Consider the following 12,393-nt stretch of genomic DNA (forward strand, 5'->3'; position numbering starts at 1 on the left):
TTTTAATTCTCATTTCAGGCATAAACTTTTAAAACGTTGTGCCGTAGGACCCAGTCGACCTCCCACAATATCTCAACCAGGGTTTAGTGCGGGACCATCATCATCTTCGTCTTTACCACCTCCTGCTTCTTCTAAGCACAAAACAACGGAAAGACAGGACAAGGGAGACAAGCTGCAAAAGAGACCCTTGATACCGTTTCACCATAGGCCCTCTGTGGCCGAGGAGTTGTGCGTGGAACAGGACCCACCAGGACAGAAGCTGGGGTTGGCGGGGATAGACTCCTCCCTGGAGGTGTCCAGCAGCAGGAAGTATGATAAGCAGATGGCTGTGCCTTCCAGAAACACAAGCAAGCAAATGAATCTGAATCCTATGGATTCACCGCATTCCCCTATTTCCCCTCTGCCACCAACACTCAGCCCTCAGCCACGAGGCCAGGAAACGGAGAGTCTAGACCCACCATCTGTCCCTGTGAATCCAGCCCTCTATGGGAATGGGCTGGAACTCCAGCAGTTGTCTGCTCTGGATGACAGAACTGTCCTCGTAGGCCAAAGACTGCCTCTGATGGCAGAGGTCAGCGAGACAGCCTTATATTGTGGAATTAGGCCCTCGAACCTAGAGTCATCAGATAAGTGGTGGCATAGTTTTTGTCTCCCACCCATTGACGACATTGAGTTCCGGCCTCCAGAGCTCCAGGGTGAGAGGTGTGATGCCAAAATGGAGGTAAACTCAGAGAGCACTGCATTGCAAAGGTAAGGCAACTCTCCGCACCATTGACCTAATCGCCCCCTAAAGCAGGGCCAAGGCCATAGGCTCCATGAATCAGGGACTTTCCTCCTTACCTCTCCCTGCTAAACCTTCAGATTCAGAATGAAAGAGGCTTTGCTTCACCATTTTAGACTCTGCATTTGGAAAATGTTTAAAAGTCAAATGCTTTGTTGTTCGTGAGGTTTAACACACGTGTCATTATTTAAACATGCTGGCATATAAAGGTCTCATTTTGGCATTTAATGTACTAGCATTGTTTTGTTTTGGACCTGCTGTTAATCAAAGAATATAGCTTTATGAGACTTTCCTTACTGCAGTCAGTACCTTCTTGTTTCTTGACACTTTTCTTTTTTACTCTTCACCCGAGGATATCTTTTTATTAATTTTTAGAGAGAGTGAAACATTGATGTGAGAGAAAAACATTGATCGATTGCCTCTTGTACATGCCCCGACTGGGGTGGCAGGGAGAATCAAACCCACAACCTAGGTATGGGCCCTGACCGGAATGGAACCCTCCACCTTTTGGTGTATGGCATGATGCTCCAGCGAACTGAGCCACCTGCCCAGGGCTCTTGACACTTTTAAGAAAGGATTTGTATATATTTAGTGTTATGTGTCTAGTAATAATGCTTAACATTTATAATGCTTTTAAGCTACCCGTGATTCTTAACAATTTACACAGATCATCTCATTTAATCTGCATTAAAACCATATTACTTCATAGCTGAGAAAGGAACTAGGGCCATGCAGTTAGTAAGTGACACAGATGGAATTTGAACCTAGGCAGCCTTTCCTGAGCCCATCTATGCTCTTAAGTGGAATCCATGCAACCAGAGACAAACGCATATATTCCTGACAAAGGCTACTAAGTTTTATTTAATTGTGAATATAGTCACTAAAAGAAATTCACTATGTAGAGGAATTAAAAATTTTTAGTTTAAGCTTTACAAATGCTTTAAATCATAAATGCTTCTCTTTTTAAAACATCAGTCTTTTTTACTTTTTCTTGCCTAAATTGTCATTTATTTTCCCTTTTAGACTCTTAGCACAACCTAATAAACGGTTTAAAATCTGGCATGACAAGCAGCCCCCGATGCAGCCACTCCACTTCCTTGACCCGTTGCCTCTATCACAACAACCTGGAGACAGTTTGGGAGAAGTTAATGACCCATATACGTTTGAGGACGGTGACATAAAATACATCTTTACAGCAAACAAGAAATGCAAACAAGGGACGGAAAAAGATTCCCTGAAAAAGAATAAGGTACCATTTAGGATAGAGCCCGGCGTGCTGTGGGTCCTGCTCTGTGTCCGTACAGCGTGTGTGGGAGAACGTTCAGGGCAGAGTGTTTGAGATCGTCTTGCCTGATTGCTCTGCCCCATACTCATGCTCTCAGTGCTGTCGTATTGGACAGTGTATTTCCCTTTTATGTCATGGCTCACCTTTGCTGAAAAGTCAGCCGAACATAAATGAACCTCATTTTCCAGGCTGTAGCTTGTACAGCGCATGTTTCCTCTCATATGCTAATTCTTGTTGGCCTATGCTCCCTGCTTATTTCTTTTAATTATGATTCCAAAATACCCAAAATGTAAAGAAAAAATGTTGATAACAATACCTACTATTTATTGAGCGCTTGCTATGACTACTGTGCCAAGCGCTTTACCTATATCTCTCTGAGTTAATGTCAACACTACTCTTAGACTGTGTCAGTATTAATTTTACTGGTTTCATTGTCACAAAAATAAGTACAGGGTGTGTCTGCTGTCTTTAGCCTTAAATTTTAAAACATTGTAAAATACTGGGCCATTTAAAGAGGTGTTCTCGAGCATAGAAGAAATAAGACAATTAAAAGAGGCCAGTATAATTCGGGAGACTGCTTCTTAGATTCCTTTACAGAGATGTATCTAGATGTGGAAAGCTTGAACCATAATTCAGCATCCAGAATTCATTCAAGGCAGCTTGTAACACCGTGGCCAGTCTATAACCAAATGCCACCAGTACCATTTAGGCATAAAAACCTGATTGACTCAGAATACTCAATAAGATTTAGGGGAAAGTGGGAGGTTCTGGTTCTGTTTAAATTCAGGGAAAAATACATATATTTTATTTCTTTTGGTTGCATAGACCATGGTTTATCATACTTGTGCTCATAACAAGTTCCATTCTACCCTCTAATTCTTTGTGTTCTCCCTCATATTCCACACTTTGGGTTGGTGTTCATGTGTTTTGTTTGGCTGAATTTATTATACAGTCAGAGGATGGATTTGGTACCAAGGATGTCACTACACCAGGTCATTCCACGCCGGTGCCTGATGGGAAAAATGCCATGTCTATTTTCAGTTCTGCTACTAAAACAGGTGTGTACAATGATTATTTGCCTCACTTGGATTGTTGCTAAAATAAAATGTGAGGGAGATGCTTCTCAATTTAAAATTATATTCTTACTGTAATAGCAATAATTTGATCTCTTCAATATATTTTTCATAGTTTGTTTTTCAGTTCCTTTCAAAACTGATAAACATATTAGGAAATAATTGTCTCTAAATTTAACTGAAAACATAGGGAAAAAATTCACAGGCAGGTGTTGCTCATTGAGACCCATGTCCTCTCCTCATTTCTTCTCTCTTAAAGAAGGTGCTCATTCTGTGTCTTCTGTTTCCTTTCCTGTAGAAGTCCGGCAGGATAATGCTGCTGGCAGAGCTGGCTCCAGTAGCCTTACGCAGGTGACAGATTTGGCACCTTCCCTGCATGACTTAGACAACATCTTTGATAATTCTGATGACGACGAACTTGGGGTGAGTCTGCCATAGCTACACAAACAAAAATTTCCCTAAATGAAAGGACATATGTGGGTGTCTCAGTATTTCTTTATAGTTTGGTATGCTGAACTTGGGAGCTTTCAGTTCAGGCTCTTGAATGTTCTTTAAAAATGTATACTTTGAAAAGATTCTAAAAGCTATTAGTGTAATCCGTGACATTCCGTGGGTTTTGCTTGTTGATTGCTTTTTTTCATTCATATTATTCCTGGTGTAAATACTAAAATCTTTTGCACTTATTTTTTAAAATCCTTTTAAATATCATAAGATGGATAGAAATGTATTAGGTAGTCCCTTTAGCTCTACATTTTGAGATATATACAAGTATGGTCTATACTTTTTAAGGTGATGGCATCATAGTAGGGAAATAGAATTTATGCACACAGAAGTTGAATAATGCCAGACATCATGTGATTAGAGTGACAGAAAAGAATTATAATTCTTTGGAGAGCAGCTGACCTGAGTCAGGAAGTTTGTGCCCTTGTCCTCCACACTAGCTCTGTGCCTTTGGGCAGATGGAAATGCTGTTATTTCTGGGGTGCCTAGAGATTAGTAAGATAGGCTCTCTTTTCAAGGAAAGCAGTTTATTAGCTATTTTCCTTTCATTCATGTATTTATCTTTCTTCCCACCCATTTATTTTATGTATCTGTTAATCATTTAATGATTAGGTCCTTTGTGGCAGGTACTCGAGGTTACAAGTATTATTAAATTACCATCCTTATACTTGAAACACCTACAGACTTCAGGAGAAACAGCATGTAAATAAAGTTAAAATTATACTTATTGCTATGGGGGGAGTAATTACCCTGAACCTAAAGATGCTGGATGTTCAAGTACAAAGTGACAGGCGGGCAGTGTTTAACTTAAGGATTGAAGTTTAAGTAGGAATCAGATTTCTAAAGCCCTTTCTCACTTTAAAATAAAATGTATCTGATTAACAAATATTACACACTGTTAGTATTGTAAGTACTTAGAAGATTATGAGATTGTAATGCCCTCGAAGAGTGGTTATGACTTGAAATGTGGAAAGACTGGGCCAGTGGGAGGCGGGGGACGGATATGAGTTTGAGCCTGGAGAGAGCCATGGTCACACAACAAGAACGAACTAGCTGGGCTTTGGGGCATGGTGAACAGCCCGTCCCTTTGGTCTGCTTTCTGAATGGTGGGCAAAGATCGATGGCGCCCGGAAGGGCCGGGCCATGCCTAGTGCTGTGGACTTTGAACTCGGGCAGCGATGGGTTCCTCTGAAGGCTGCTGAGAGTGGAACTGGCCTGGTGGGAGTGAGCGCTGCTTTCCGTCAGCCCGGCACACAGAGGGCAGGGGTGCACAAGGACCTGCGCCCAGGCAGTGCTGCGTGGTGGAGAGGGCAGGGCGGTGGGCACGCTGTTGGGAAGGCACACTTTTTGCTGCTGATCTGGGCATGGGGACCCTCTTTGAACGTGACCATCTCCCTTAAAGCCAAGCATTGCGTAGGATTCGTCTTAATGATCCTGAGGGTTGGGCTAGATGCCTTGCTGGTGATGGTGGGAACAAAGTACGAAAAGAAAAGGAATAAAAAATGTAGAAAGAAGTAAGAAAAGAAAAGCAAGGGCTGTGGACTAGCCTGGCACCGTTCACAGCCACCCCCAGTGCTTGTGAGCCGCTGTGCTGCTTATAACTAAATTATGGGTCAGTGTTGGCCTGAGCGAGGCAGTGCTCACTTTGGTTTTTGAATATATTTTAGTAATGTCACTCTGCAAAGGAGAGCTGGACAATTTTAATCTAATTTTTATTTCTCTGAAATGATTGTTTCTACTTTACTCTGATTTCCACCCTGGCATTTAATCAGGCAACAGCTTACCTTAGAATCATTTTGCTAATTCACTTCACTAGTATCTGGAGTTGGGAGGCTGTTGTTCATGTTTTCATCTCAAATGTCTGAATTTAATTTTGCACTTCAACTCTCTGACATTGAAATATATATATGTGTGTATATATATATTTGTGGAGGGGGTAGGGGGGTGACAAATAAAAGAATAATAGTTTGGGAGGGCTTGAGGTCATCTCTTATAGCTGCTTTCTTCCAAACAGAAGGAAAACCAGACTGATAGCCAATTACTACTTAGAGGCACCACCCTAACGTAATTACTGTGTTCCTGAAACTCCTTCTCTAATGACCTGGGAGGGAAGATGTGCTTAAGGTCTGCAGGCTCTGCTTTGATGGCACAATCTGCCCTCGCCAGATCCATGAAAAACTCTGTCACTCAGTTTCTCATACTTGATAAGCTTGTAACCATTTCCTTTGTTTCACTGTCTGCTAGTATTTCTAGACGTTTGCCTGGTGAACACTTAATAAGGAAGCATCTTTTCTGTTCTTAGGCTGTGTCACCTGCACTTCGTTCATCAAAAATGCCTGCGGTTGGGACTGAAGACCGACCTCTTGGGAAGGATGGAAGAGCTGCTGTTCCTTACCCACCAAGTAAGAAAAGGAAACTCAGCTTTGGCTTATTGCTCATACCTAACATGTAATGTTGTCATTCTCAGCTTGCCTTATCTGAGATCCCCCCTTTTTGATTCCCATTGAACAAAATACTAACTATGAATTACACTTGTATAGGTTGGCATTCTTAAGATGGCAGGCAGCTAAAAGTCCATCTTAATTTGAATTCTTTTGGCCTTTGTTTTCAAATTAAGAATTAACTTTTATGGTTTAAAATGTGGAAAAACATATTCTAGGTTTGTTTTTTGAGTAGCCCTTTCCGAGTAGGATAAATTATGCATAGTGATTTTCAGAGCGATAGTTCACTTTAAGAGCTTGTGTGAAATGTTCCCATTTTTATAAATTTAATTCACACGGGATAATGAGAACTGTTTGTTTTCTGTGGTTCTTTTTCTAATTTGTACTGAAGTTTTGTGTTTCCTTTTGACATCAACTGGCATCGTTGTGTGTGCTGACTAGAAGAGAAACTTCCTTTTTTTCTAGTTATTCTTTGTCCTAAGAAACCACATTATTCTACGAGAGAAAAGCAAGTCAGGGTAGCTTGTGCGGACACTGAAGCAGAGACATACCCCACTGCAAATCATCCTGTAATACCTTCTCATTACCTCCAGCCGGTAATGAGAACAAATTGAGGGGAAAAACCACTGTGTCATAGGGATGAGTCAAAAAGTTTTATGAACCCATAAATGTAGAGCTGATTTACTCAAATGTAGAAGTGTGCAGTATACAGAGATTGGATTTTGACAGCTTTAGTGGATCCATAGCTTTTTAAAATATGCAAAGCTTTCTCAAGCATGACATGTGTGAAAATGAATAATGATAGTCAGCCAGTTGCTGTAGTTTTTTTAATTAAACATTTTTCTTTTTTTTTATTGCTCTGCACTGCAGAATTTTACAAACATGGAACTCACAGATTAAAGGAACCAGTGTTAAAGTAGATACATATGAGTAGGCCAGATGAGTGAATTTTTCCCCATGCGCTAAACCAGTTAATCCTCTGTCTTTTTGACATTAAGTGTTACATAGCAGTGTTACATGGTAACATGTCTAATAATTAGTCCAAGGTTATTCGCTCACAAACCATCCTGCTGGTTAGTGTCATTGCCCAGTAAAGTATATGGTGTATTCTCTTCTTTCCCTCATTTCTGTTCAAAGATGGAATTACTTTAGAAGGAAATAATACTCAATATTTTATGATAAAGTACAGCTTACAAAAATAATGAATTTGAAATGTAGCAAAAATATTAGCGTCAGGAAAATACAGATATATGAGTCAAGAGGATTGTTTTCATGTGTACAAAGTATGTGTGTGTAGACATACACACAGTGTTTCCTCCCAAGACGTGACAGTGAAAATAGCATGGCAGGAAGTTTCATCTCTGCAGTAGCTTTATTGTACATTGAGGCAGAAAGACATAAAATTTAATGTCTAGAACAGCGCCATCCAATAGAAATATGGGGTGAGGCACAAATGAGATCCACATAAGTAATTTCAAATTTTCTAGTAGTTACAGAAAAACAAACAAACGTGAAATTAATAATACATATTAAATAATGACAATATCCAAAATATTGTCATTTTTATAAGTAATTAGTATAAAAGATTCTGAAATATTTTACATTCTTTTTTTGTACTAACTCTTTGGAACCTGGTGTATATTTTACACATGCAAGCACATCTCTGTTTGGACAAGGCCCATTTTGAGTGCTCCATAGCCGCATGTGGCTAGTGGATCTTGTGCTGGAAAGTATAGGTCCATAGTTACTCGATTGTGATTGTGTAATAATGAGGAAAGCAACACACAGTAACAGCTAGGGATAGTTTAATATCAAGTTAAGTACCTGAGGCCAAGAAAGGGTAAATTATTCAGAATTATATAATTGTTTAACTAGAAAATATGGTAAAGATGATTGAATCCAGAGGTTCTCACCTTTTTTCCTGCCTCCATATGGTGGAGCTTTTCCCCTCCCCCCATAAACAAAAGAATGAAAGAAAGCCTGGTGAGAATCACACATCTAATCAAGTCTTCCTTTTTAGATGAAAGCGCCTAGGTCCCAGGAGAGGAAGTGATCTGAGCATACCAGTGCTGTGCTGGGAGCGCCTGGGTTGTGGAGCCCAACCCATGGCTGCTTCTTTAGACAGCTGTACCTTAGACTCTAGCCCAGGGGAGAGCATGGTGCAGTTGTACTTCATTAACTTCTGATTCAGAGCTAAAAGTCATATCTTATTTTATTCTGTGTCTACGATTTGCCAGTTTAACTGTTGAGGTTGCTAGAAAGAGCAGTGTGTTTGGAAATTGGGACATCAGATGCCATTCCAAATCAAATTTGTGGCTCCAGATTTGTAGATGAATTTGTTATACAGGACACCCCCTAGTGGCCAAATTTCACAGCCACAACTTGCGTTTCATTACATACACTCCTACTTGAAGAATCAGTGCCTGACTGAGTCGCTGTTAATGATGATGGGTAACCTCAGGTATATTAAAATGATTTTTTAAAAAGGGTTGGGAATCACTGTTTTAAATATTCCTTGAAAGAAACCTTTTTTTTTTTTTTTTTAAGTTCTCAATCAATTGTCTTTTGGTTCTAGGTAGGTTTGTTAATCCTTACTATGAAGTTTCATTTTAATGTCAATTTGAAAAGAGGGTGCAGAGCTATTTTCTCAAAGAGCAGTGAGTGTTGTGGATTTGTCAAACTAGTGAGTAATCCTACTACGTATAAACCATCATTATAGCTTAAGCAATTTTTCTTTTCTATAACATAAATGCCTGATGGATTTTTCTATTTAAAATTTGCTATATACAATTATTCTATCATTCTGAAATACTGCACTCATACTTGTAATAGGGATAGAACTTTTAATAGAGTGGTTATTCCAATCGGATTGCTTCCAGCTTCTTAGACTTCTCAGGGGGTCAGTTGTTAGAAGAAAAATGTAGGTAGACTTTGTTCACTTAATTAATGTGAGGCCAAATCCTAAAGGGTCAAGAGGATAGTGATAACGTTCCAGAAAAGGATAGCTCTCTGCTGGTGGCCTTCTTCGTAGTGATGTCCATTGTTAACGTTCTATTGTGTCACTGACCTGAGCTGACCATTCGGTTGGCATCATTTCTGATGCCAAGTGGGCTTCCTGGCTATGAACTGGGATTTGCTTTGTCAGTCCTGCCTGTTAAAAGAAATGGTTTTGTCTTTTTTTTTTTTTTTTTAGCAGTAGCAGATCTGCAAAGGATGTTCCCCACCCCTCCATCTCTGGAACAGCACCCTGCATTTTCCCCTGTAATGAACTATAAGGACGGAGTCAGCTCAGAGACGGTGACAGCATTAGGCATGATGGAGAGCCCTATGGTCAGTGTGGCCTCAGCCCAGCTCACTGAGTTCAGGATGGAAGTAGAGGACGGTTTAGGAAGCCCCAGGCCGGAGGAAATAAAGGTGATTGCCAGTGTATTCACTTTTACCAAGGCGGAGTGGCTTTCAGGCGGATTCACTGCTGCTGCTTTAAAATAATACTGTCTTTATGCCACTTACAAGTTGCTAACAAACCTCTGAATTGGTCAGGAGGTGCATTGCTTGATATACTAATCACAGTGTCTTTTGATTAATTTAAGATTTTGGCATTAGCATTTTCTATTGACCAGATAAGAGAAATACTGAGTTACAATCATTTTTGTCACTACCGTGCTGTATTCTGAGTCATTTACCAACATTACCGCTGACCTCACTTTATCGTCACAGGACTTCTCATATGTGCACAAAGTTCCAGCTTTTCAACCTTTTGTGGGATCCTCCATGTTTGCTCCACTGAAGATGTTGCCAAGCCAGTGCCTGCTACCTCTGAAGATACCTGATGCCTGCCTGTTTCGGCCTTCGTGGGCAGTCCCTCCTAAAATCGAACAACTGCCCATGCCACCGACAGCCGCTTTCATTAGAGATGGCTACAAGTACGTGCCGTGTATCGTGTGATTTGTATCTCAACTAAATACTTACTAAAAACGATGATGGTAGCGTATTATTTGAAACTTTTATTGGCCATTCATGTTTTTGTGCACGTTATTTTGTGTTGAAAATGTGCATTATTTTCTAAACCAGATTTCATGTGTGTGGAAAAATGAAGGTTATTTGTGTAGAGAATCGTGGTGTTCATGCTCATTCAGTGTCAAATCGGTGTCTGCCACAGAATCAGGCCCTAGATTGGGTTGGTAGTATTTTGTGTCTGGTGGTGGTGAGTACTTTGTCTTATGTAAATTGATGATTTTTAAATGTGTTTACTTAAGGCCCTTTAAAACATATTACCATAGACAGTATCTCTATCACTGGCCCCACATATACAAGGAAGCACAGGATGGTGGTGTGGAATGGAGAAGGAACAGTGTTTATTGTAGCCTGGGCATGTTTCATACTGTCCAGAAAATAGCACTTAAATCAACAGTGTAGAATCAGTTTCCTATATGATTAATAATTTCTTAATAAAATAAGTGCTATTAAATAAAAGGCCACAAACTCAAATTTCTGTTGGAACCAGGTAAGCGACATGGGGATGAATGGACTAGGTAAAGCAAAAGACTTGGCGCTGCTGATGCTCCGTCTTTGTGAGGGTTGTCAGGGACAGTTGGACCAGCAGGGTCTGCGATGAACTGTAGAGAGTACGTCCCATTTAAAGGGACATTTGCTATTTAATTGCAGTGAGTTGTTCAGGCAGGAATGTGGGAGACCGGAGATCTGGATTTTCATGTAAATTTCCTTTGAAATATGTTGACAGTTAATTCGGTTTGTTGGCAGTTAATTTACAGTAGCATTTTAAGAGCCAGTAAGACAAACTGTGGTCCAGATCCAGTCTGTGGGGTACTTTTCGTGGTCTTGTGTAAAACCATCTTGGTGCTGTCAGCTGTAATGTCATAAACAGGCTTTATGCCTATGTACGTAAAGTCAGTATCAGAATGAAAAACTGCAAGAGAAGTGGCATAAAAGAGCCCCATCCTGGGAGGGTGTCACTGTAGTGTCAGAGCACCCTGTGTTTTTTTTTTGTTTATTCTGTGTGTGACCTTAAATGACCATTTCACTTGAGTCTTCCCTTCTTGAAAATGGGGTCATCCTGCTCTACTTGTCACACAGATTTTTGAATGGCCCTGACAGCTACAGTTGTAGAAGTACTGGAAAAATAACCACTCACCAGCCATGTGAAGGCGTGGACTCAGGAACACTCCGGGTGTGAGCACCCAGCTTGTTTTCTGGGGCTGTGCTCCAGTTCTGCTCTAGCTTACCTACTTGTAGACTCGCACAGCACACTGGTGTGGCCTCCTCACACGGGCTTAGCATGCAGACCCATTCGACACTTTGAATCTCTTATACACACAGGCTCCTCAAAAAAATGACACGCAGCCCTGTGCTGTGTGGTAGTTTTAAATAATAAATAATTTAGACCTATTAAATCTGTCATTTGCCCTCCAAAGATTCTTGGTATTCTAAACTGGCACTATTCATAGAACTTTCTGTGATGAAGTATTTTGTGTCTGCCCTTCTAATATGGCATTGACTATGCCCATGCTGTAGCTGTGTCCCACTTGAAATGTGGCTAGTTGAGGTCAAGACTGAATTTTTAGTTTTATTTAAGTTAACTTAAATTTAGCACATGGGGCTAAGTGCCTACCTTATTGGACAACACCGTACTGGACTATGCAAAATCCTCCTGCCGTGGTCTCCATCATTCTGGACATCCCCCATTACCCCCCCACTCCCCCCACACACTTGCCACACTCAGCACACCAGCACTCATTTGCATGATGCCTGTCACACTTGCTGTGTGCTTAACTTTTCTTTCTCTTTTTCACTGTTGAATATCCAGCATCCTACATAGGGTTGGTACTCAGTTCATTTTTATTGACTGGGAGAAATCACGTTACTATATAGGATAAACCATTCTTACTATCTAGGGAGCAATTTAATTATTTAAGTTTTCAGTTAGTAGGCGTAGTTCCTTTCCTGATCTGAACTGCATAATAATTTTAGGGTTTTGTTGAACAGGAAAATTTGAAAGGAGTCTAATTAGAGTAAAGATCATTATTACACACATTATTTTGGTCTCTGAGATAGCAATGATTGCTAATCAAGGTTTCTGGGTCATTTTTTATCTGTGCTCAAAGATACCAGTGTGCCTTTGATTTAAAATTTCTTTAGAGTGCCCGATTTGGGTTTTTGGGCTGGTCGTTTAGGCATAGCTAATTAAAAATCACAAAAAAATTATTTGAAGAGCCATTATTTTATGACATTCTTCTTTCAAATTATAAGTGAATGAATAGTTTATTGGAGGAACGTTAATTTAAGCACATTATT

The 12,393-nt window shown here is 40.3% G+C and overlaps 1 protein-coding gene across 4 annotated transcripts in view; it reads left to right on the top strand.

Moving 5' to 3' along the window:
* MED13L (mediator complex subunit 13L) overlaps window positions 1-12,393 on the top strand; it is a 209,171-nt gene that overhangs the window by 169,365 nt on the left and 27,413 nt on the right. For 2 of the 4 annotated variants that reach the window (XM_087828714.1, XM_087828716.1), the window contains exons 10-16: window positions 19-750; window positions 1,805-2,030; window positions 3,019-3,124; window positions 3,438-3,562; window positions 5,943-6,042; window positions 9,275-9,495; window positions 9,799-10,004. In XM_087828714.1, coding sequence (XP_087684840.1) covers window positions 19-750; window positions 1,805-2,030; window positions 3,019-3,124; window positions 3,438-3,562; window positions 5,943-6,042; window positions 9,275-9,495; window positions 9,799-10,004 — 1,716 coding nt within the window. The remainder of the gene's footprint in view (window positions 1-18; window positions 751-1,804; window positions 2,031-3,018; window positions 3,125-3,437; window positions 3,563-5,942; window positions 6,043-9,274; window positions 9,496-9,798; window positions 10,005-12,393) is intronic. The other 2 variants (XM_087828715.1, XM_087828717.1) reach the window with 1 other exon arrangement.

This window comes from Miniopterus natalensis, chromosome 20 (assembly GCF_054644295.1).
Source record: "Miniopterus natalensis isolate mMinNat1 chromosome 20, mMinNat1.hap1, whole genome shotgun sequence".
NCBI classification, from domain to species: Eukaryota; Metazoa; Chordata; class Mammalia; order Chiroptera; family Miniopteridae; genus Miniopterus; species Miniopterus natalensis.